This window comes from Lutjanus erythropterus, chromosome 23 (genome assembly GCF_056507025.1).
Source record: "Lutjanus erythropterus isolate fLutEry1 chromosome 23, fLutEry1.hap2, whole genome shotgun sequence".
NCBI lineage: Eukaryota > Metazoa > Chordata > Actinopteri > Lutjaniformes > Lutjanidae > Lutjanus > Lutjanus erythropterus.
This window is the reverse complement of record NC_139339.1, coordinates 2,301,657-2,328,106: the sequence shown is the minus strand read 5'-3', so window position 1 is coordinate 2,328,106 and position 26,450 is coordinate 2,301,657. Positions and strand designations below refer to the sequence as shown.

At 37.2% G+C, this 26,450-nt stretch overlaps 3 protein-coding genes across 6 annotated transcripts in view; 1 reads left to right on the top strand and 2 right to left on the bottom strand.

Moving 5' to 3' along the window:
• Nucleotides 1-26,450, bottom strand: part of LOC146305283 (uncharacterized) — a 78,898-nt gene that overhangs the window by 2,338 nt on the left and 50,110 nt on the right. For 2 of the 4 annotated variants that reach the window (XM_084712825.1, XM_084712826.1), the window contains exons 1-5: nt 4,589-5,770; nt 1,734-1,851; nt 1,238-1,585; nt 518-571; nt 154-207 (exon numbers count right to left, since the gene is read on the bottom strand). In XM_084712825.1, coding sequence (XP_084568951.1) covers nt 154-207; nt 518-571; nt 1,238-1,585; nt 1,734-1,842 — 565 coding nt within the window. In that variant the 5' untranslated portion in view covers nt 1,843-1,851; nt 4,589-5,770. Of the gene's footprint in view, nt 1-153; nt 208-517; nt 572-1,237; nt 1,586-1,733; nt 1,852-4,588; nt 5,771-6,386; nt 6,441-6,872; nt 6,939-7,287; nt 7,411-7,742; nt 7,788-7,884; nt 7,960-8,303; nt 8,431-8,758; nt 8,809-9,023; nt 9,737-9,817; nt 9,878-26,450 lie in introns of those variants that run through there. The other 2 variants (XM_084712827.1, XM_084712828.1) reach the window with 2 other exon arrangements.
• On the top strand, nt 11,478-17,932 carry LOC146305289 (uncharacterized). Its single transcript, XM_084712839.1, has 10 exons — nt 11,478-11,571; nt 11,890-11,952; nt 12,534-12,788; nt 13,228-13,473; nt 14,347-14,379; nt 14,673-14,846; nt 15,531-15,605; nt 15,979-16,047; nt 16,314-16,394; nt 17,021-17,932. The coding sequence occupies exons 1-10, from the start codon at nt 11,541-11,543 to the stop codon at nt 17,026-17,028; spliced, it is 1,035 nt and encodes a 344-aa protein (XP_084568965.1). The 5' UTR covers nt 11,478-11,540; the 3' UTR covers nt 17,029-17,932.
• Nucleotides 18,118-22,998, bottom strand: LOC146305288 (butyrophilin subfamily 3 member A2-like). Its single transcript, XM_084712805.1, has 5 exons — nt 22,887-22,998; nt 21,795-22,136; nt 20,817-21,104; nt 20,614-20,733; nt 18,118-20,349 (listed from the first exon to the last, which is right to left on the bottom strand). The coding sequence occupies exons 1-5, from the start codon at nt 22,993-22,995 to the stop codon at nt 19,979-19,981; spliced, it is 1,230 nt and encodes a 409-aa protein (XP_084568931.1). The 5' UTR covers nt 22,996-22,998; the 3' UTR covers nt 18,118-19,978.

Genomic DNA, 26,450 nt, shown 5'->3' with positions numbered 1-26,450 from the left:
TAGATGAGCCTTTTCTTCTGATGTCTTCATAATCATGTGAAAATTCATCAACATTAATGTACTGGCTGAGTTATAGATGCAGGTGCAGTGTTTAAGTCTTGTAACTCTCACCTGACAATGTTAGCAGTTAATGAAGTTCATCTCATCATTTACCTGTTGGTGTTTGGTCTTTCTTAAAGAATGGCCAGTCTTCTAATGTCTCATTCCCTTTAAAAACAAAACACATGATAAAATGAAGTATTTGCAGCCCAAAAACACTTAGTTAAATTCTGATTCATGTATAAAATATATCTAAATATCTGTAAGAGAACAGCTACAGTAATGCAGTGTAAAATAAAATATGTTTCCGTATTATTTAGAAACAACCAGTAAACTCAAGATTCAGGATTCAGTTCTACAGGATTTATTTATAACTAATCTTAACACGAACTGTGCTGTTACTGTGCACTGCTGTACACTTTGGAGAACCACCTGACAATGCTGGCAGTTAATGAAGTACATTTATTCTTTGCTTTACCTGCAGGTGTTCTGCTGATAAATGATGGCCGATCACATGGGGTCTTCTCATTCTCTTTATGCAGAGGCAAACAGAATAGATGAAAGTCATGTGAGGCCCCAAATCACAAACATATTGTTAAATTTAACATCATCTCCTCCCTCTGAAAGATAAATATGTTTTCTTATGACTCGTTAATAGACACTACCTCATTCAGGGAACATTTAACATAGTTTGGTATTAGTTTTAGCTCCATGTGGAGCAAATAAATGTGATGATTCCAAGATAATGTTTGTCTGCCTGAATGGCACAGTTTACATATTTTTAGCGCTGATTTATTAAAAGAGAGTTCAGCTGAGTGAAACACTGCTGAGTTTAGCAGAGGACCTCAGTAAAACTGTCCAATCAACATCACTCCTCTTGATAAAAAGACTTCTGCTTAGGATACACCAGTGTATCCTTGCTCTGAGCTCCTCCAGAAGCCTCCTCATCTCCTCATCTTCTCCAGGTGCATTAAGTTTTATTTAATTTGAAGATCCTTCATCAGGGTGGAGGGGACTTCCGGGTCGACGGAGGAGAGAGGATACGAGGAGGCAAAATTCAACGTAATGAAAAGCACCCATGGCGTGTGCCTCCTTCTCTCCACGACAGCTGTCCTTTGTGTGTTTCATTGTCACTAAACTGATGTCCCTCAGAGTGAGGTTCTTGCTAAACTTTACTGAAATGACGCAAAATACTCACCAACAACAAGCTCAACAGAATATTGTTTATCCTTTGAAGGAAAGCGACATATATATGTTCCATTATCAGAGAGTTTCACTTCAGAGAGTTTCAGTGAGAGGTCTCCATGCTTCAGTCTCTCCATGGACACTGACGTTCTTCCTGTGTAGGATGGGTTTTGTGTAACGGTAAGATTTTGAACCGTAAGGTTTTGACCTTCACGCCACACATGGACAAATCTGGGTTCCAGGTCAGGTCTCAGCCACACCACAACCTCAGAAACAGCATCATCGCCAGGTTCCACGTTGCATGGCAAGATAACATCAGCACCAACTACTGTCCGTATTGTTTGTGATGGTTCAGCCTCCCCTTGAAGGACACAGCAAATTTTCAAATCTCCTGTCAGAATTAACTTGCATGTTTTGGTAAGCGTTCATTTACATTTGAAAAATTACAATTATTTCTTTGTTTGTTTCCATCTTTCATTCTGTGTTAGCCTGTGTAATGTCTTAGTTACCTCTGCATGTGTCTGTCAGCAGAAAGAGGATCACAGTTTGCTGGAAAATCAAAACACTGAAGAAAACGAGCTTAGGTTTAGTGAATAATCCACGATTCAGACAAGACATCTTGGAGTTCTGGGGGGAAAAATGTGGAAGACATTGTCAGTTTTATTTTTTACAAGCACTTGTGCTGCTGAGTTATAAAATATTATATTATCTATTATATATTATTATCATTATTATTAATCACTGAAAAAAGGCTACATTAGTTGGCAACACTGCTGCAGGTACAAAAGAGGCTTTTATCAATTTGAAATAACCCATCTGATTTTGCTACACAATATGCATGATATATTATTTAAAAAGAAAAGGGACTGAAAAAGTAGCAAATTATTTATCTTCATCTATTATTATAGTGAATGTGTTAATATTTAATCCCATTCATTCATTAACACTCAAACCAGTATTTCAATAATATTAACCCTGAATCCTTTTTAATCATTTGTTTCCCCAATTATTGTGTATGATTGGTAATAATTGTAGAGTGGGGCTTCTGAAGGGGGGGCATGCCAGGAAAAGTTTGGGAATCAATGCTGTATATCAGTGTTTCCCAACCCTGGTCGTCAGAGCTCACTGCCCTGCATGTTTTATATGTTTCTCTGCTCCAACACACCTGATTCAAATGATCAGGTTGTTGTCAGGCTTCTGCAGAGGCTTGATGACGAGCTGATCATGTGAATCAGGTGTGTTGGAGCAGAAACATCTAAAACATGCAGGACAGTGAAGCTCTGAGGACCAGGGTTGGGAAACACTGCTGTATATGATCATGGAGTAACTGCTGTTTAAACACAGAAACTATATATATATCTTTTCCAATATTAAGAAAATATTGTAATTCTAATTGAAATTTCAAAGTTTCTATAATATGAGAAAAAAACACCTTGTACACCTTGAACAGTACTTCACTATATTGGCTACAGGGCTTCTAAGTAACATTGTCAACAAGAAAACTACCAAGTTAACACAAAACAGTTTATTACGTATTTAAAAAATACAAAGTTATAATTATCACTTATATACAATTTTGACTCTGTGAACTACGGTGGCCGACAAGTGCAAACGCGCTGCATATACAGATAGGTGCTGCAAATACAGAAACGCGCTGCATATAAGAAAACAGGTGCAAAAGGAAAACGCTGCAAATACAGAAACGCGCTGCATAAACAGAAACGTGCTGCAAATACAGAAACGCGCTGCATATAGGAAAACAGATGCAAAACGAAATCGCTGCAAATACAGAAACGCGCTGCATAAACAGAAACGTGCTGCAAATACAGAAACGCGCTGCATATAGGAAAACAGATGCAAAACGAAAATGCTGCAAATACAGAAACGCGCTGCAAATGAGAAAACAAATGCAAAAAGAAAACGCCGCATATACAGAAACGCGCTGCAAATGAGAAAACAAATGCAAAACGAAAACGCCGCATATACAGTCACACAACGGAAGTGCTCCAGGCCTCTAGGGACAGTGCTGAGCTTTCCCCCGAGAGACAGACAACGGACGAATCAACCTGCGGAGGAGAGGAACAGGCCTACGTGAGAAGTAGAAAGTTATTGGTGAGAGGAAAATTGGAGGCGGGAGAGGCAAAAAATCAGAAAATGTAAATCCGACAAACAAACAAAAATGTAAAAATGTAAATCAGCTGCACTTTCATAATACAGTAAAAGATGAGGAAAACATGTGGAAAAAAGAAAGAAAGAAAGAAAAAGAAAAAAAACCCGTACTTTTTCATGTAGCCTCTCCCACCTCCAATTTTCCTCTCACCAATAACTTTCTACTTCTCACATAGGCCTATTCCTTTTTTTTTTTTTAGTTTAAAAAACAGTTACGGGATGTTTATTCTTCATAATTACGTTTCCCCTTTCGGGATTTTTATTTTATTTTATTTTATTATTTTTTTAAACAAACTTTATTGTCATGTTGAAGACATACAAAGAAACATGACATTATATAAGCAACATGACAACACTCATACATAAAACAACAGTAAAGTACAGGGAGTGCATAATACATAACAGACAGTAAGGATTTTATCTAGCAATATGTGCCATAATATTTTCACGTAGGCCTATTCCTCTCCTCCGCAGGTTGATTCGTCCGTTGTCTGTCTCTCGGGGGGAAAGCTCAGCACTGCCCCTAGAGGCCTGGAGCACTTCCGTTGTGTGACTGTATATGCGGCGTTTTCGTTTTGCATTTGTTTTCTCATTTGCAGCACGTTTCTGTATATGCGGCGTTTTCTTTTTGCATTTGTTTTCTCATTTGCAGCGCGTTTCTGTATTTGCAGCGTTTTCGTTTTGCATCTGTTTTCCTATATGCAGCGCGTTTCTGTATTTGCAGCACGTTTCTGTTTATGCAGCGCGTTTCTGTATTTGCAGCACGTTTCTGTTTATGCAGCGCGTTTCTGTATTTGCAGCGTTTTCCTTTTGCATCTGTTTTCTTATATGCAGCGCGTTTCTGTATTTGCAGCGATTTCGTTTTGCATCTGTTTTCCTATATGCAGCGCGTTTCTGTATTTGCAGCACGTTTCTGTTTATGCAGCGCGTTTCTGTATTTGCAGCGTTTTCCTTTTGCATCTGTTTTCTTATATGCAGCGCGTTTCTGTATTTGCAACGCCTGTCTGTATATGCAGCGCGTTTGCACTTGTCGGCCACCGTAGTGAACAAAGAAGTACAGATCCGCTGTGACAGCAGACCTGCCTTTGTTATAGACTGACTACAGACAGAAATTATTATCAAAAATGAAAAGTCAGTGAGAGCATCAATAATGTTACAGATTAAAAGATAAAAATTAAACTTTTAAATCTCATACCTGTTGTGTGCCTCAGCGATCACCACAGTAGCGTAAGCAGTCCTCCATTAAAGAACTTTAACCCTGACTGTCTGTGATGAGATAAGCTGCACCTCGTGATTTCTCCAGACGCAGCGATAACTTCAGTGGTTAACTGAGGTGAAAATGATTACATGTCAAGGCCCTCAGCTCCCGACTGCTCCACATTATGTGACAGCTGCTAAATGTAATAAATAATGCTCACTGTATGTCTGTGATTATTGATGTCAGTGTTCCAAAGTAGAGAAGTGATGATTTATTATCTGGATGAAGTTTAAAACCAATATTCAGTACATGTTTTTGTTAATTTGCCAAACTATCTGGTGTAAACATTCAGGTTAACATAAAACCATAACAGTGTTATGCAAGGAATGATTACAGGGTAAAATATCTAAGGTTGTCAAAAGTATTAATACATAAATAAACCACATGTTTATACTGATACAATCTCTGTTAAATATACATTTGATAGTTCTTAAAGTACTGAAGATATAAAAGACCTCAAGACCTCAGTGCAGATTATTCTTTATTGTTCTGCCTTAATTTTGGCTGTAAGTGCTCAGTAAGCTTTTAGACTATTTGATATTATATTTGTTTGGATGGACAAAGAATAGAACTGTGACACCTATGACAGGGTCTACATCCTGTGTCAGAAGCAAGTTTATTTAAAGCACCCAAATTCAGTATTTTTATAATAACAATGCATCTAATGACAATGTGAAAATAATACGAAATAAAATACAAAATACACTTTGCTTTGACTTTAATTGTCATTATCAAAGATAAGTTAACAAAGTAACAAATAGTGTTGACCATCACTTTCACCGGTTTAAATGACAAATGTCTCCATCAACTCACCAATTCATGTAACTAATTATGTAACTTGACAGAACAAAATGAAACTTTGCTGTTGGACTCTTCAGACATTCAGCACATCCAGCAGTTTATCATCTGTGTGGTGATTAGGTCAAAAACTTAATAAAATGCACAAAATATCCACCTGATTTATCATAATCTTTTAAAATAAGAATAAGCTGAAATATCCCATCCTGCTCGACATTGTTCTACTTATATTTAATGCTTTTTAATTATGTGATTATGTACTCGAGTACTGACAACATAAACAAGTGTTAGTGGATCAGACCCTCAATAACAGTCAGTCTGGAGACACTACATTAGTTTGTGTCCAGTCATTTTATTCGTCACAGTATCTATTGTCTGCAGTAGTTTATCTGTCTGCAGCAGCACTTTCTCCTTCTCCGTCTTCATCTCATCCAGTTTCCATTTGGACTCTAAAAGATTTGTTTTTTCCCTTAATAACTCCTGGTTTTTGTGTCCCGTGTCAGTCTCAAGTTCTTTCTCCACTGAGTGAAGCCTCGTCTTGTTCTTCTCCTTTTCTCTTTCTACTTCTTCCAGCTGTGACAGGAGTTCATCTCTTAGCTTTGTTGTTTCAGTCTGATGTTCATTCAGTGTAGAAACAGTGTCCTCTTTCTCTCTTTCTGTAGAGCCCAGGAGAAAGAAAGAAGAAATGTCTTTTTAAAAGGCACCTGTCCTCTTTTACTGCATCAATTCCCAGTTTGAACCAGTAACTAAACCAATAACTAAATACATGACAGCACTGAATGAACTGTTTTTACCACATTTAATGTCACTAAAAATCTGTGATCCTGTATGTGTGATGGTCTTCAGTCTTTACTCAACATACTGTAGTATAACTTCTAGTGTAAACTGCTACAAATGACAGCATGAAACCAGTCCTGTGTGTCACCTTGTGTCTTACGTTCAGGTGAGGCAGGTGTGGGATCTTCTGCTGATTCTCTCTCTCTGTCTCTTCCTGAAAAATGAGGATGCTTAAGTTATGAGAACATTAACTATTATGTTTATTTTACATCCTAATTTCCTTCAGATAACATCCTGTCTGTATTTCTTTTCTCTTTTTTTCTCTCTCTCTTTTTTTTAAGGATATGGGCCTTTCACATGTTTGAACCCTGGAGAGCTGGTTTTATTATTTTCAACATGGCTTGTTGTGAAACGAAAAGAGCTACAATCAAAATGGAAACATGTGGAATGTAAAGTATAAAGTCTATTGCACCTATAGGAAAATATTACATCATATGAAAGAAAAATGCTTAATGTATAAATTTTACAACTATCAAACAGCTGTGTCTTACATTAAAAGAATAACAGCAACAGCAATAAAGATGGCAACCTTGTTTTTGTGTAAACTGCTACAAATGACAGCATGAAAGCACTTCTGTGTGCTCACCTTGTGTCTCATCCTCAGTTGAGTTGCGTATGAGATCTTCTGTTGATTTACCCTCCTTGGCTTTTCCTGAAAATGAAGATGCTTAAGTCATCAGAAGATTTACTGTCATGATGTTACCCTGTGGTTCGGGCTCAGTACTATTTTACATCCTAATTTCCTTTCGATAACATTCTCTTTAAGGATATGATCGCCTGGACGTTGTCTTGTAGTCATCAGCACCAGTGAAAATACATGTTTGGAGCTGGTTTTCTGATTTTCAACATGGCTTGTGGTGAAGCTAAAAGAGGTACAATTGAAATGGAAACATGGAATGTAAAGTATAATACATACTATATACTGCACCTATAGGAAAATATTACATCATATGAAACGTGTTGAAAAAAATAAATACTTCCTAATCGAACAGCTGTCTTACCTGTATGATTCTTTGTCCAAACAACTAACAGAAATGCAAAAAGAAGAAGAACAGCAGCAGCAACAGCAGTAAAGATGGCATAAAAGTAAACATGGGGCAAACAAAGAGAACTGGATGGATCAGCTGAAACGATAAAACACAGAACAACTGTTAGAACATGAGGAGCAAAGTGTTATTGGTTGTCTCCTCAGAGATATTCAGCTGCAGACGCAGCAGCAAACGCTCACAAAATTGAAATTAACCTTGACAAAAACAAAACAAAAACAAAAGACTAAAAAGTGACTACAAAGCACAAACATTTTCAGTAACTGACTAAAACTAAATCTACATTAAAAATTCTTGCCCCAATTAACACATTTAATGTATAACACTTCATCATAGTGCAATATTTAGCATTTTAGATTTTGAGTGGAGACTGTAATTACATTGAAAAGAACAACTGACAGTTAATTTACCTGTTGGTGTTGTATTGTTCTTCAAATATGAAGTCACCTCATCCCCTTTAAAAGCAGCATAAACATAAACATAAACATAAACATAAACATAAATAAAACACCTGATAATGTTAGGAGTTAATTAAGTGCATCTATTCTTTACCTTTTGGGGTTGGTGTTGTGCTGGAAACATATGATGACCCATCAGATGAAGTCACCTCATCCTCTTGAAAAGCAGCTGACAGAGTAAAAGGAAGCATATGAGGTCCAAAATCTTAAGTTAATGCATCCAAATATTAACTCTAGGCCCATCAGTGCAACGTGAGAACAAACACATCAACGTGGATAAAATGTATAACAAATTAAAAACAGAACAATATTTATATACAGATAAATCATGGTAGAAAATTTAGTCTGTAATCTTGAACTCCTGCTGCACCAGCTTGTATCATTATGTAGTCGTGTTGTAGTTTTTATGTTTGGTAATGTTTCTGTTTGGAGTGTCCCTTCACTTTTCTACTGTACTGCTACCTAATGAAGGCAAAGATAAATTAACAAAAGGTGCATGTCTGTGTAATTTACCTGCACAAGTCTGTATGAAGAGAAAGATGACGAGGAAGACGAGAGCGTCGGGGGAAAGCGATCCACTGAGGGTACTGAGCACAGAATAAGGTGATAATCCATCCTGTAGGTGACACCTCTGGGAGTTCTGAAAAATAAAAACAACTGTAATTTCCAAAAAAAGAGACTCAAACATATAACAGGTCAGATGTGATGTTTCAGAGCCAGCATTAAAGATAACACTGACTAAATGAATTTGCTGTGAAACCCAGTAAAACTTGTAAACTCCCACAACATACTGATGCAACTTATCAGAGATCTTAGACAGTTTCTTCACTTACTTAATACTGCACTCTGAAAAAGTTGGTGCAAGTACAAGAACTGTTGACTATTGAAGCAAAGTAGAAACATCTCGACTTTTATTCCTGAGTATGAGTCAATATCCTTCTTGTCCTCCTGTCTTTGTTTTCTCTTACCGTGTCCAGTTGCAGTTTTTGAACCCTGTGCGACTTTTGGTTGTCATCTTCTTTTTTGTGAAAAATATGTGAAATTGAGACAGAAGACATCAGTATTTTGGTGAAACTAAAACAGGATTTCATTACAGTAGCAGCAAATGAGACACCGAGTATCATTTAAGGTAATGAACCTCAACAAACCTTTTAATTACAAAAATTTTAAATGACCAGCAAATATAGCATTTTTAATTTATATGTAACCATAATTTAAAGTACAATGACTTACTATTATTTGTTAACAGAGTCATAAAAATGGCAAATATGGCATATAAACTTTGACTGTCCATGACGGAGATTCAGTGAGTAGGAGTGGATGAGACCAAATAACCTGGGAGGAAAAACAGAAAACAACAGCATTTATTGAAAAGTACAAGTAGATTTCAACTGAATGCTACTTGACAGGCATGTGGAGAAGACAGATAGTTATGAACATTCAATTTAACTTCCTTTTGATTAAAAAAATATTAATGTTGACCTGAGATGCCTTTAGAAACACAAATGATTATTTGTTGTTTTAAACTTTGCCAAACAGAGGTTAATATGACTTATCAACTCACAGATATTTTAAGCCAAGCCTACTTTTATTGATATAATCTACAGTACAATACACTGTCTCAATGTCAACAGCTGATTATATCAAGTTATATAGACACAGGAGGCTGCTGTGTGCATCCTGTTTCCTATCATTAGTCAACACTGTTTTCTTTTTACAGTGACTGCTGTCCTTCACCACAGATGAAACCAGCTGCTGCTGCTGCTGGGAAGACTGGACATTAAAATAAATGTGACATAAAAGAGGCAAAAAAGTTCCATAGAGCTGCAGAGCTGTTGAGAATTTTCTGAAGGGTTAGCCAACAAGGTGTGAAGCAACACCTTCACATTTTTACAATTTTTTAGTCATAAAAATCAATAAAACTGTAATCATAAAAAAAAAAATCATTAATGCAGCTTTAAATTAGCAAAGAAAAGGTAGTCTGAAGACTTTTCAAATGAGCACAATTTTCGGAAAAGAACACTTACCTGTTAAGTGTGACAAGGGTTCACCTCTCCTCAGGCTGCAGCAGGCTTCACAGTCTAAGTCTTCACAGAAAATAGATTATACTTTAACCACACAACTGTAATAAAATAGGGTGTGTCCACCAATTCACTTATTTTACTGTAGCATGAAGTTATGTTCACTTCTACTGCATTTAGAGCACATTAACAACATTGTGTGCAAATTTATTTTATGTATCTTATTTTAGCCAATAACCACAACTTTCAGAGCAACTCTGTATATACTGTCAATGATTAAAATGTCTGTTGCTGTAATGCTGTGTCCTATTCTGGAAACAAAAACTTTCACTTTCATTCAGACTATACAGCCCCTTCATAATAAGTAACCTGCAGGTGCAAGAAAAGTTATGATAAAGTTATGAAAAATAGGCCTGTAGAAGCTTTTCATTAAACTGTGTATTAGCAGTTGCACATGAACTTGAATTTTGTATTTGTCAGCGGCAACAATGAGATTATTTAAAGAGGACAACAGTAACTGCAACTCCCTTTCATATGTGAGTTGTATCAATAAACAGTTTGTAACTTAGGTATAGTATGTCATCCCAAATTGTCACATACTGATGATTTGACCACGCCCCTCCACATTTGATCCTGAAACACAAGTTACCCTTTAGCAGCTGAAACTGATGTGGTCAGAAAACCATTTTTAACATGTGATTGAAACACCTTTTAACACATGAGTAATGCTGTGAAATAGGTTGCAAACATGTTTGGGGATACAATAACTACACTATGTACATATGTTCATGAAATGGAAGTCACATGATGTAAATCAAGTGCTCCTGAAGCAACTTGCAGCACATCTCCTCCACACATAGAGGAGAAGGGGTGAATGGATGACTGAAATTGAGGCCAAATAAATGTGGCCTACCACAGCTTTAATGGTAGGGTTTAAGGGCTCCAACACTGACTGTCAGAAGGAAACAGAAAGCAAACAGTGATCTACCGTGTCAGGTGTCACATACGTCTGACCCATTCAACCACAGCCTGCTCCATCTGTAAACTCTGTGGCTCTTTTGCAACGTCACTCTACTTCCTCTTTTGCTCCTGACAGTCAAAAGTCATATTTACAACGGCACTAGAGGGCTCTGTTGCTTGAAGGTGAACATGTCATTGCTGAACAATGCATAGTAGTCATACACATCCAAATACCATTTAAGACAGGTGCTGGAACAAAAGAATCAAAACATGAAAGAAGGACCAAACACTTTAGATCCCTCAAGTGCAACTGAGGGGAGTGGGAGGCAGTATTTTTCATGCTTATATAGCGTTGGGGAACCGAAGCTCTAGCACATCACCAAACCATGTTTCAGCATATATGGTCTAATGTGTGATCTGTTTACAAGAAGAACTCCCTGTTTCACTTTACACAGACTTTAAACAGTTTGGTAAGCACATTAGATGGTCTTCGAACCTTCTTCTAGGAGGGGTGGGGTGGGATAAAGTTCTTGCTGCTTCTCTTAGGTTCAGGTTTTAACTATGCACTGAAAGACTGTGGGTTTTATTTGGAGCTATGGGGGACGTCACAGTTATATTTCTGCCTCAGCTTTCAACACCTCCCCTTTGCTGAACTAACTCTAATGTGCATTAACTCCAGAAATAATCTTCACAGGAAGAGGAGGCTGTCACGTACATTTTACCGTTCTGTATTTCAGTCTCACGTTCAGACAGTCAGCAGCAAGACAGCATGGAGGTCACAGCTCTCTGCATCAGACTGTGTGAGTACTGACTCTGTTGATTTTGAAACCAAAACGTTCATTAGTTGAATTTGGCAGCTATCTATCTATCTTTTACTAGCAGCAGAAAATCTGCAACTTATGCATTTGTGATTGTGTCTTTTGCACTTCTTTGTTGGTGCTGTTATTGAAAGTTATTGTAAAGCTAGACTGTTATCATTTAAATAATTTGTACTTTGCTAACTCAGCCTGTCGTGCACACTCAATGATATTTAATCATACTGCTGTGGTGCAAATAAAAACAGGAAAAGAGTCTTATCTCTATGTCTGATGCACTGCTGTCTGCCTTTGTCTATTCAGTGATGAATGTGTTGACGGTGCTGGTTGCACAAGTTCAGAACGGCTGTTGCGCTCAAAAAGATGGTAAGCTGCAGTAAGTCAGATGACAACAGTTTAGTCAGAGATCAGTAGGATTTGTCCTGAGCTGTTTGTCAAATACCAACATTTTGTGTTGGTAAAATGTCCTGAACAGCAAACCAAAGAGTAAAGAAATGCAGGCAGGGAGCAGGATGTCTGCAGATGCAGACGACACGACACACTTCTAGTGGATCACAAGGGATGATTGGCAGGAATTATGTCTATAGATCTTTTTTTTTTATATTGCATATTATGCCAAACATATTTTCATTAAGACAACTATTACTTGTAAAATTTTAAGTCCAACAAATTAATTTAGATGCACAGTCAGAAGGTGCCTGTTTTTCAAACTTTTGCACAAGCTACAACCTACAGTATGTCTCTCTATAGAATTATGTTCAGTTTAAGCTCGTATATGTAGAATCTTGCAATGTTAATGTCACAGACTCTCACAATGCAATTACATAGTTAACTATTCCTATGTCCTATGTTTTTATATAAAAAAGGTCTATATGACTTTCATTGTATTCACTTCTATTTCAAACTATTACAAACTTAATCTCTCACATTTTGTCTCTCTGGTGCAGCTTTTCCTCGTGTTGTCCCAAACAGACTGCAGTTTTATGAATACGAGTCCATCTCTGTTCATTGTGAGTTTGATGGCTCAGCTGAATGGACAGTGATGAGGACACTCCAAGAAACAGCTCCAACAAACACTTCATATTGGGTGACATCAGCAGGATCTGGCACCATTAAACCAGCCTTTTCCTCAGACAGTGGAGAATACTGGTGTGAAGATGGAGACGGGCTGAGAAGCAATGCTGTCAACATTACTGTCACTGGTACGTTTATTTTCTCTTATGATGTCAATAGTAGAATGCTTTTGTGAAAGTCAAACAACTGCTGTGCATGTTACCGTAAGAATGAATACATTTAAAATTGAATGTAGAGCCTTTTGCCAAAATGTCCGCCTGTGAAGATCGGTATTGCACATTTAGAATGTTAGAAACCTTACAGATGAAGATTTCGGACATAAATCGTAGAAATATCATGCAGATTAAAAAAGTAAATCACTTTTGCTTGTCCTGCTCATGCTTATTTTGCATTCCCAGACTTGCCCACAAATCCTCATCAAACATTCTGGCAAATTCAAGGTATTAAGGGTTGCCCAGTGAAAAAAGTTGTAGTTCTTTCATGCTCTACGCTCATACAACATAAATACAGGTAATAATTACAAAACCATAACATATATGTGTAATATATTTCTTGCATATTCTTAAGCTGGTTTTGTAGTCTTGGAGAGTCCTGTTCTGCCGGTGACGGAGGGAGACAATGTGACTCTGCACTGCAAAAAGAAGAAAAGCTCTACTGACTCCATCGCTGATTTCTATAAAGATGGCGTCCGCATCAGGACTGGCTATAAAGGAATCATGACCATCTACAATGTTTCCTCATCAGATGAAGGCCTTTACAAGTGTAACATCTCTGGAGCTGGAGAATCACCAGAGAGCTGGTTGGCTGTCCGAGGTGAGACATAACAATGTTTAAATACGTATGAGCTGTATGGATTTTCATTTTTCTTCCTGTATCAGATGTATATGTAGTGTACTGACTGTTGCAAAAAGTATTGTCTTGAATGGTTGAAACATATTAAACTAGAAGAGATCACTCAATAGAGAACAGATCCCTGTCAGACAACAGATGGTGAAGCACCTACTGCAATGACACCACAACTGCCAGATGCAAACTAGTGTAGATTTGCAAAGTTCTGCCAACATTAACACGACCCCCACATACGTTGTCCCAGGCTGAGACAAGATTTCAAACTGAAGCAGCTGTTGATCACTTAATTGCCAGTTAAGAACAGTGAGAAGCCAACTGTCAGCTGTTTGTCTCCACCTACCAGTCAAGTTAAAGTTTACGTCACCGTGACCACCAGACTCACATCAGTCCATCCATGAGTCCAACTGAATGTTTCGTCTCAGTGACTTCCACTGAAATCTAATCAGTTTATGTTTGAGTCCAAGTGGTCATTTGTGCAAAGGTTGTAGAAATTCCCTAAAGGCGTTCACAAGAGTGGGGCGACCTGAAAACATAATGCCTGTGGCCAAAAAAACATAAAGGCATGAAAGTAATAATAATAAAAAAAAGCTTTTCACTGTAATAATAATAATAATGATAAACAGAATTTGTCAGCTCTGCAGGGAGTAGTACTAGAAAACCAGTTCACCTCAAAATGAAGAAAAAATAAGATCCAGGAATACTTTTCAAAATGCATTATTATTCCATTATTACACAGGGCCTCCTCCAAACAGCATGAGCTATTTTTGCCATTAGCCTGCTCTGTGATTAGTGCAGTGTCATACTAATCAGATCTGTAATCTCTGCACTGACCAACAGGAAAGGACACAAATGAGCCAACACCTACATCTGGTAATTTATAATCCTATCATTATGTTTTATACACTATCTGATCAGATCTTTGGCATAAAATCAATATAAAACAGCTGATCTACTTAAATATTGTTGATTTTCCATGAAAACTATTTCCCTAAAACTTGCATGCTTTAAGTTTAATACCTCACAACTTGTTTTTTCCATTGAAAAAGTTTAAGTGCATGACAGCAGACACAAGTTAGATATTCAATATGTCAGTAAATTTCTGAGTTAAAGAGTGACAAGTGAAAAATGTTGCAGTTGTGGCGACTCTCCCCTGCTTTCTTTAGTTTTTTCAGAACCTCCTGAAGAGGCTCCCCAAGGACACTCCCCTGATCTCCTCACACCGCTGTCGCTTGTTGTTGCTTTTCTACTGCTAGCCGTGCTGCTATTGGTCGTGGGAGTCGTATGCTGCAGGAGACGCAAAGGCACACAGGACAAAACTGATGGAAGCACCACCACAGGTAACTGTATTTTGGGGTATCTTGAGTTCAGTGTGAGGAAGTACTTATATCTGAAAGGTGCCACATCTGCCTCACTTTTTTTCAATAGCAGGAAATCCAAAAGCTGTTAAAAAAAAATGAACATGCAGTATTATGCAGCATTAACCTGTGTAGTGCAGACAGTATAATTATAGATTTACACAACTGTCTAACAATGATGACTACAATTACCATTTTGTTTCCTGTAGAGAAACATAAAACCCCAAGAGTTTACACTGGCTTAATTTAGAAAAGCATGTCCTATATTTATACCCTACGTGATCTGGCCACAGAAGTGCTACTTTCTTCTTCTTAGAGTTTGTACCGAGTATTTTTTTTTCTGATAAAATACTAAAATATTTTAGTGTAAGGACGTTCAGTTTAGTTGATCCACATCATGCAAAATGTGCAATTGTCAAACAGTCAAGAAAAGGGAAAGGTACACATTATTTTAACTTAAATTTTAACCAAACTGGTATTTACATTCATGCAACATACAGGCACAGCAAGTCTGTGATGTAACACTGTTGATGGTTATTGTTGAACTTTTGTTCAAAGTAAAGCTGCAACTATTATGCTTTGTATGTGTACAGCAGCTAAAAATAGAAAACAGCAGAGTACAGCATAGACAGTAAATGACAATTTTGTTTTCTTTTCTTTGTTTAGAGACACGCAGCGATGATGTGGGTGATCCATGCAATGCAACATACGCTGTTGTCAAAAAACCAAGGAAGAAGAAAGGTGCATGAATTTATATGTATTTTTTTAATTCAAAGATAATTTTGGAGGATGTAAACTGTGGTGCTGCTGAACTGTATTGCATTACACAGACAGGTGTTTGTGTTATTTATCTGATCACCACTGATTTAAACAGTGTGGACAAAATACTAAAAACACCTATCAGTGTGAGACAATATAATTAAACATCACCACGAACTACAGTCTCCAAAATAGTCATAAAGTTGAATTAACACCGAAGTGTACATATTAATTGTGACTGAGTGGATATACTCAGTTATCAGAGATTACAGTAACACAATATTCAAATTCTTATAGGACAAAACCACAGCGAATCAAATGCAATACTTTTTTTTTCCATTATTGTATTTTTCAGTCACAGGCAGTGACAATCCGGTTGATCCACAACATGTGACATATGCTTCTGTGACATGGAAAGAGAGAGGTACGTAGTTATTTCTACTACTACTTTTAGGAGGAACCTGTATTGATGTATCATGAAGTGACCATGATATGTCATCACATATGAAGGAAACATGCTGAGTGGAAATACTCATAAGCCACATGACAAAAGCGAACGAAACATTGATCTTTTATAGCAACAAGACTGACCAACTGTCACAGAGGGGCCCTTAAGTGGTTCAATGACATATTCAGTTCAAATTTATTTTTTCAGGTAAATACACGCTATTTCTTTTATTTCTAAAACAGATCCAAACGCTTCCAAAGCAGGAACCACGTCATGTGTGCCTAAGGAGAATGTTGTCTACGCTTCAGTCAACGTCTCTGTAGGTAAGACTGAGTCTAATGCAGCATCTGTTTCCTCTAATATGTTAGTAATAACTGTATTTATGGCTGTCCTGCACCATTATTTGACCAAAAGACCAGACCAGCATAACACTTAAACCTCTGTCAAAGTAGAGATGGGTAACATGGTCTCAGAAACCTGCCAGAAGGCTCTACGATTCAAATGGCGAGGCAAACTGTCACCAATGAACAACTGAAACACATAATTTTAAATTTTGCTGACACCAGTGATGCCTCTCTGTCTGTAAATAATAAAACCTGTTAGCTAGACTGAAATTAAGAGAAGCACTCAAGCTAACATTAGCTCTTCATCAGTAGTAATGCTAACTGTCACCAGCATCATTTAGCCGTGTACCGGTGAATATTCATGTATGTTATGTGCCTCAAACCTCAGTGTGAAAATCATGGTTTTCAAAACATTTGTACTTTCTTATTCAGCACAGATTAGAAGCTTGATATTTATCGTAATCAAAAATGAATTAACACTGCTGCCATCAAAAAGAATTACTTTTCTCTGGAGGCTCCGACATTTTTACTGCTCTCTTTTTGGGATCGTTAGCATCTTTTACAACATGCTTTTTCCAAAAATTTGTATTTCCTGTGTCATACAGACCGCTGAGAGCAGAGACACCGGACTGAAGAAAAGAGGAAGTTGCACACACTTCGTGATGTTACAGTGACACAGTGCATTTTTTTTACCTCAAATGAAATTAAGCTATTTTGCTTTAAAGTAATGGATTCATTGTCTCTACATTACTAATACAGTATTTTAAAAGGACTGAGGAGAGATGAGTTCATGTTATTGTTTGGTTCCATACTGTATTTCACATCCTCTCTTGTCTTTTGTATTTTTTTGTCAGTTAGTTTGCATGGTTGTCTGTGTGTAGTATTTCTGTTACGTACCATTATCTTCGAGAACAATAAGTGTGTAATGTGTAAAATCCAGACATTCCCACTGGTTTCATAACAGCATGTTTCAGTTCTCTAAAAAGACAATGGTAAACACCAAATTTTCTATTATTTCTGCTAGTCAAAGACTGTCTTTTATTTCTATAGCTGCAGATGATTTCTTTATTTTTGTTTACCTTAACCAATAAAGAAGTAGAAAAGACAAACTAAGATGAGAAACCTGTTTGCAGATCTTGTACTTTTAACAGTATCAATGTAAGTGTATATACACGACAAAATACAAACTGGTTGTTTCAATCCATTACTGTTGTGTGAATATTAAGAGTTAAGTGCATGAAAAAAGAGCTGGTGGCTCTAATTCTGCAGTTGATGACATTAAGCGATTGTAGAGGAAGAGGACACAAAACAAAATAACGTAATACAAAGAGTGAAGTGAAATGGGATGTTTGTAGTGACAACTGAACAACTTAAAGTGTAGTCAAGCTGTTTACAGAACAATGTGTAAGAGTGAGCAGTTAAACCACATTCATCTTCCTGCTCTGTTGTTCTCACGTTTTAAGATGCTGTTTTTAAGAACGGAGCTGCTGCACATTTTAAATACACTCACTGTGGTCAACCAATGTGATGCCGTTAGAGCAGTTTTGACCTGAACCAGACACAGAGAGCTCACAGGCACATTTATAATCTTCCACACTAAACCACTGACTGTGGTGCAGCTCGCTGAGGCCCGGTCACAGGAGGATTAATATACCACACATTTCACATTTCTAAACCCACACAGAGCGCTCGGCTCAAATTCAACTCAAGCTGTAATATTTTATTTTGAAAATGCAGGAAGAGTCCAGAAAAAGTTTCACCATGGAGATGAATGAAGCAGATCTTGATCTCAAAAACCAACCTTTATAAATTACCCACTAAAATCAGAGGTACTGACTGACATAAGAGGCATGTGCAGGAACAATAAAGAATCAATGCAACTGTGTGTGCAGGGCAAATAAAGTCATGCTTCACATAACATGCATGCATTTCTCTTTTGTTGCCTAAAAAGTAAATTTTTCCTCTTCATTGATTTTTTGACCAGCCTACCAATTGTAGTTATAATTTTATTCTGTAGTCTCATAGAATATAATAAATTTTGTTTTGAGATAGTGCTAGGCCTACATATATATTTTTAAATAGCTGACATGAAAATGCACATCTATTTCCATTTCATACTTTTAAAGGGTTAGAATTCATTTAGACTTTCACATGGAATCAATAAGTCAATAAAGTTGAACAAGATCAGGTCACATTAGAAACATTTATTGTAAGATGCTGCCCCCTAAAGACTATTTATTGTTATTCTGCCAAATAACAGAAACACAGACATCCTACTAGTATACATTATCTATAATATTGTAACACTATTGCTATTATTATTATAATGTAAGTACATTTGCGTCTTGGAAGAAAGAAACCTGTCAGGACTGGCTTGACCATTAATATTATTTGCATGATTAAATGACCAAAACAAAACAGGAAAACTAGTTTAAAACTTATGACACAGGGTACAGTGTTAAAGGAGAATTGATCACCACTATATGCAGCTGAATGACATTGAAGACGATATTCAGTGTCTGTTTGGTATTCATCAGAAAATATCTTGTTTTGAAAACATTTTGAAAATCTGAATAAAATCTATTTTAAAAAGATTCTGTGGTAGTTAGTCTTTTGCCTCCATGAGAACTTATCACTTTTGTATTCTACTGTAAACAACACAAATATTCACTCACCACAACTTGGTCTACATTATTCTTTGACAAGGAGATAACTGACAACTTTTGACAGGAAGTTACAAACTAAGTTACAAAAGGACAGTGTTGACCAGTAGCACGTTCCTCAGCAACTCATTACTGTGATATTAACAGTAATTATATTACAGTTACAGATCATAGCAATACTGCATTACACAATTTGCATGAGCGAACTGGTTCAACTGAGTCAGCATGTCTGCATAAATCATCCATATTATGTTATATTCTCCAATTTAAAGACACACACCTGCACCAACCTTCTCTCCATATTGCCTTTAATTGATGTTGAGCAGTGCAAAATTTACAAGTCATTTCCTCATTGTGTGCTGCATTAATGTATGAGTGTTTTCTTTAATGTACCAATGGTTAAAGAAGCTGCTTTCAGTTTAGTCAGTGTAGCAAATGTTAGTTGGTCAGGACAGGACAGAAGCAAGTCTCTGCAGGAAACAGGTTTACAGGTTTTTAGAGTATCCGGCTCATGTATACAGCTTATCCTGGTTTCAGAAACCTTTGAATCCTATTTTAATATTAATTTTTAATATATTTTTGAGACTGTACCAACAAGGTATTCATTTTACTTTAGTACATTTACAGGATGCAGTTTGTGTTGTATTGAATAGAGGAAGAGACACTGACATTGATTATTACCTACATAAAAATGGTATCAAAACAAAACAAAAACATGAAACTGAAAAACAGTCTTGCTTTGACAGAAAATATACAATAGCCTATCACATGTACTTACAATTAAATGCTATGCTTTATCTTATTTTTATTGATTTGTGTCTATACTCTTGCACCTTAAACCAGTGTTTAGTAAAAAAAACAAAAAAAAACGGTCTCACTGTTTTCTTCGCCTCCTTTAACTCAGTTTTCCTCTTTGTCCATGTCTGCTTCTTTCCTCTTTGCTGTAATCAAAAACTCTGCACTTATCAATAGTTTCTCTGTTTCTATCACCAGTTTGTCAAGTGTCTTCTCTGTGAGTTTCAGCTCCATTTTGCGCTCTAATTTTACACTTTCCAAATCCAAAATGGTTATTTCACCTTTATCCTCCAATGACTTCAACTTCTTATCATTGTCCTCTATTTGTCGTTGTACTGTTTTTCTTTGCTCGTCCAGCTGCTCTCTCTGTTTCTTCAGTGTTTTAACCATGTCAGAAATTTTCTGCTCCATATCTTTCACTCTCTCACTCTCTGCCATGAGCCGCTCTTTTTCTTCTTTTAGAGTCGTCTTGGTTTCTGTTAGCAAACAAAGACAGAAATATCTCTGAATTTTAAGTGTGTATCTCTTTGTTTGATGCAGTTCTGGTTTTGCATGGAACAGGTTCTGATCAGGACAGACAAGCACAGCTGAAATGTGAAACTAAAACATGTAATACTGCTCGTGTAGGACACAATTACAAATTTGAATTTGATTTAATTCAAACCATTTTAAACATGGGTTTACATTTTATTGTTTTATATAAACTTCTTCATATCAGAAAGACTTCATTTTTAACTTACTCATTTTGTCTCGCCTCCATTTCCACACAGCAAAGACAACTGCAAGAACACATGTGAGACAAGCAACCAGGCTGATGGCGATGCAAGCACCAGAATTAGACGGGACCATGAAGAAATCATCTGAAATAATGAAACAAACAAAAATATTAATAAAATCATGCATTTATCTGTTTGAAGTGGAGATCATAAATCTAGAAATCTACCTGAAATCTGGATCTGTGTCTCTCTGGTCTGGTTGATTTTCTTCTGTTGGACTCTACAGGTGAAGCTGTTTCTGTGTCTCTCCTCCACAGTCACTCTGCTGCTGACAGTATAGAGACCATCAGGACCTCTGACTGTCTCTGTAGGTCCAGCAGAGAGGACGTGTCCCTCACCGTCCAGCCACAACACCTCAGGCTCTGGATACCAGCCTTCAGACTCACACTGGAGAACCAGTCCACTGGAGGATCTGTCAATCCCTGACAGACTGATGATGGGCGAGGAAACCGTCCCTGATGAGCAAAGCAAGACATTTCAACAGAAGCTTAATGAGTCAGTCCCTTTATGATAGATGGCTTTAATCTTTTCTGTCCCAAATGTTTTATTATATTTGATAGATATTTGATGATATATTTGATATTTTATTCCATTATATTAACTTGATCCCTGTCGTAGGTGGTGATGTATTGTGGCCCATATTCAAGAGTTTAAGGGAACACATGTATGACTTAAGTTGCAGTTTTGTAAAGCCTTGTGAACACATACATACATATGTATGTACTCACTTTTTTTCTGGGTTAGTGCAGATATACTATGTATTCAATTTTATGCTAACTGCTCAAAATTTGTAGGAGGTGTAGTGAAAAAGGGAATAAATTACATTACATTAATAAATTACAAGCTAAAAATCTGAAAATTTTGAGTGGGTTATATAAATAGATCAGACTGGACCCCCAGAATCCAGGGAAAAAAATAATTTTTGAGACTCGCAGTTCAAAAGTTATAGCCCAAATCATAAATTTTACTGTTCTACTTCTGTTTCACTATCAGAACAATTAGCATAATTTTTTTGGTCTGAGCAGTTGGTGAAATTTCCAACCTATCTACTGAATTTGGAAACTGTAGCTGCTTCTGAGAAACAGCAATAATGATAATAATAATAATAATAATAATAATAGTAATAATAATATATGCATGCTTACCAACAACGAGCTGAACGGTGGAGACTTTCTCTACGCGTGGAAAGTAACATCTGTATATTCCACTATCAGAGAGTTTGACTTTGGACAGTGTCAGTGAAACGTCACCGTCCTTCAGTTTGTTGATGGACACTGACGTCCTTCCTTTATAAGATGGATGCTGATTAACATGAAGGTCCCGACCTTCATGCCACACGTGGACAAACCGGGGTTCCAGGTCAGGTCTCGCCCACTCAAACGTCATACCAGCAGCATCTTCAGCTGGTTTCAGATGACATGGTAAAATAACGTCCTCACCAGTCATCACAGTTACCGGTTGGACTGGACCAACTACCTGAAACTGACCTGGAAAGAAACATCCTGCAGTCAAAACTTATTCATATCTGTAATACTAAATATTGTGTGAAACATAATAAAAGTATGTATTCAGCTGACAGTACAAAGACAAGATTCTTAACATTCAGATTTTAATGTTTTTTGTAAAAATACGCTCTGACACATTCTGATTTTTTTCCCCCTGCAACATGTTTGAAGTTAGTTAGGTAATTCATGTTAGTGTCCATGGCATCTGTTACATCTTTGAAGGTCCCATTAATGCTGAAAGGTCTGTACATTTTGGAGCAGCATATGCATATGCAGACATCTTTTTTTTTTTAAGATGTCCCTGCTTATTTCAGCAGGACGATGCCAAGACACATTATGCACATGTTCCAGCAGCATGTTTTTGTAGTAAAAGAGTTCAGGTACTAGACTAACCTGCCTGCAGTCCAGACCTGTCTCCCACTGAAAATGTGTGGTGCAACAAGATACAATAACACCCTGGACTGCTGAGCACCTGAAGTCATACTTTCAAAACTTAAACAATTAGTGTCCTCAGTTCCCAAATGCAAGTCAAAAATGACTTGCAAATCATTGTTTCTTTATGTTTTACACAATACTCCTACTATTTTGGAGCTGAGGTTGCACAGTTTCAGTGTCTTGTGATACAAACTGAATAAATAATGATAAATTCATGTTGCAATGTAATATGTTGTACTTAAATTTAATTGTTTTACATTAAACACTAGACTGTTTGTCTGTTTGTGCTTGACTTACCCCGACAACAGTGTGTTAGCAAAAGTAGCACAGCTGTGTGATAAAGGACTGTAAAACTGTCAGCAGTCAGCCCAGATGTTGACAGCCTCTTCTTCAGGTGCAGCATCATGACATTCTGAAAATGAAGATAAACATATGAAACATGTATTAATTCACAAAGAAAGCATGGAAATTGAAATATCACTGTATGTGAAAGGTAATATAACAGTGTACTGACATATTATTTATACATATCTTTCAGATGATTAATTATGATAACTTTCACCAGTTAAGAAATTAGTATTACAAGTCCTTAAAATGAAAGGTTAGTGAGAGGTGTAAATAAAGAAAGCAGAAAAATGTCATACCTCTTCTGTGCCTCAATGATCACCTCACTGCAGGAAGGTAGGAAGCAGTAGTGAAGCACTTTGACCATGGGCATCTCTAACGATACAAGGTGTGTCCACCATGTGATTTCCCATCTGTCTAATGTTTAACATCATGTTTGGCCGTCTGAATGATATCAAGGCCCTAAACTGCTAACTGCTCCACATTAAGCACCGACTGCTAAATTTAATTCATATTTTAGCTGTAAACTAAAAGATGTAACTGTACTGTGATGAACATTAATGCTGGTGTTAACATTGACATTTATTTCTAAATTTATAAGAATCATCATTTCATGGGTTGAAATTGCTCAACATGCCATCTTCTGTATTAAGTCAGCCCTGAACGTTGCAAGGCCAGTGCTAACCTAGAGTTGACTGGTTGGGACTTATCTTATCGTCTTATCGTGAAATTTACAATCGGAGGCCAACCTCACTGAGCAACTCCTTCCTCACACATCCATTCAAACCAATTTCAACCCGTGAAATACCGATTTGATGAGGAAATACCGTGAAAAGTCATGTTAAAGGAACTATATGTAGCAACTGCACATCCAAAAATGAGTATGGTAGTCAAATAGTGAGTTGGAGCCAAACACTGTATCTTAAATATGTTTAATATATGTGGTATATTAAATATAATTAATATACTATCTATGGTTGCTGTTTCACCCTGCCCACTCCAGCTCAGACAGGCTGCTGGGAAACTTTAGACAAGTGCAACACTGTAATTTGACAACATGCAATGAGTCCCACACTGCAAGTTGATCAGCTGTTTACAACTCTGTCAATGTAAAATTAAACCTATTATCCTGAACACAAATTCCCACTGCTCTGAAAATACACACTCACTGGAGTTCAGTGTTGGCTTGCCTTATTGCCTGCCAGACTTTATTAAAAATTGCTCTTTTTTATCCATTATCAATATCTACTCCTACAAGATTAATATGATTTTTTATGACTCATAAATAGACATTAACTCATTGGCCAAACATCCGTGAGGAGAAGATCGCACTTGTATCATTAATCTCTGATAGCAAATCACTGTAATTTTATGGTAAATTACAGGAAATGTAGTACACATTTCTCCTTTAAAGGATAAGTAGTTAAAAGCAGGAACAGCTGTGCCAGTAAGTGTGGCGTGGCAGCGGGCATGCAACAAAAGAGTGAAACCATAAAACAGATATAAACAGCCCTATCTCACATTGATATAACACGTGGTTCAAAGCGCAAGGTGCAAAGGTTCTAATTTATTCAAGGAGAGTCCAAATCCACCTTTGTCATCATATGCCAGGGACCCACAGGTATTCTGCCCTGTCCTGCCCTCTGTGCCCACAGTGACAAGCGGGACACACCAATCAGCTGCGTACCTGACCTGATTAATTCATGAGTTTGCATGACAGCTGAATATCCGGGAGTAAACAAAGAGAAAAGATTTTCAAGTGAGAAAACAGATCTCCTGGTTTGAGAAGTGAAAGTGAGAGAATGCACAATATATGCAGGGCGCCGCCAAAGCAGGTTTCACATGTAAATAGTTTTTAAATTTTACATTAATGCCTGTAAAAAATAACACAATAAATGTCATGTAGATACGTAACTGCTTATTTTTTACACTGAAGCACCTTGAAATTTTGTTGTATTTTATAATTTATTAATATCATCATCATGATAATGCAGCTCCCCTGGCTGGAAATCATGAAGGAGGAGTCAGTCAGACAGTGGCAGGCAGGGGGCAGCCTTCCCAGACTGGCTGCGATGCGTCTGAGCAGCTGAAGCTGCACCTCAGTCCGACCAGACACCCACCTACGCCGGATCGAGGTGCAGCTTCAGCCGCTCAGATGCATCGTGACCAGTCTGGGAAGGCTCACTGATGCATCCCCTCCTCCGGCCTACCTGTTCTCCATATCCTCTTCCTTCTCTATCCTCCATGTCTATTTCAGAGAATACTTTTAGACACACACACACACACACTGATTATTTCAATATTTACTTTTATTTCTGACAGAACACTTTACAAATCCATACTCTTTGTGTGAAAAAAGTTAATAAACATAAAATGAGCATAAATGAAAGATGTCTTGTGATTGTCGAGATGTTTATGTGCGCCTCAGCAAAAGTATCTTGCTATCTTGTGCTTTGACCATACTTTAGTAGGTCTGTGGTCAGTTGTTTTAACTATAATGCACTGCACACAAGATATCAAAAACACCTGGTGACACTTTCATTTTTTAGACATCCTGCCCATGGGCACACAGACTGGGCACAAGTTAATTTGCTATCTTGCAAACATGATAACGTGGCAAATAATGACAACTGATGTAAGATAGCAATGCCACCTGCATCACTGGCACCACTGGGTGTAAGACAGGGCCCAATGAGTTCTCAGTGTGACACAATCTGGGGCAAACATTCATAAATTAAGTGACATAAATTTAACAGAAAGTTCACAACCAAACTGATGTGATGTTTAAATGTGATAACTCTGCAAGTAACACAATTCTCCTACTGTAATTAATTGTGATACTTTATGTTTTTCAGTATGATATCACTGGGGTAAGTTTGTTTGTTGCAGTTGGATCTGTCTGCTTCATGATAACCACCGCAAACACAAGCTTTTAAATTTGATGCAATGAATACTTCAACAAACTCTGTGTATCTTGTGTCATTTCTGGTATGACAGTGGAGCTGCACAAGATACACAGTATATCTGTGCTTTAAGATTAATTCACTATCTAAAGGTAGTGAGGGACCACGTGCAGGATGTCAGTGGTTTAATATGCTAATGGAAACTTGGTGTGTCTGCTTCAAGTCAAACTGTCACCATGTTGGTTGCTGACCACAGTGAGCGCTTTTAAAATCTGCAGCAGCACCATTTTTATAAGCAGCCTCTTCAGCCGTGAGAAAAGCAGAGCAGACAGAACAATGTGGTTTAACTGTTTTAACTTCTCACTCTTACACTCTTGTGACCTAAAAAAAGCTTCAAGTTTAACACTGAGAAGCTAACATTCAACTCTTCTCATATGTTGTAAACAGCTTATCTACATTACATTGTACAATTGTCAGTGGAGGTCAACTGCCATCAAGTGTGTTTCCATCCACCTTACACATAACAATGCCTCTTACATGTACAAGATCTACAAATAGCTTTATTTATTCCTCAGTTTCAGTAATAATATGGAATTCAACTGTCCTCAATTAT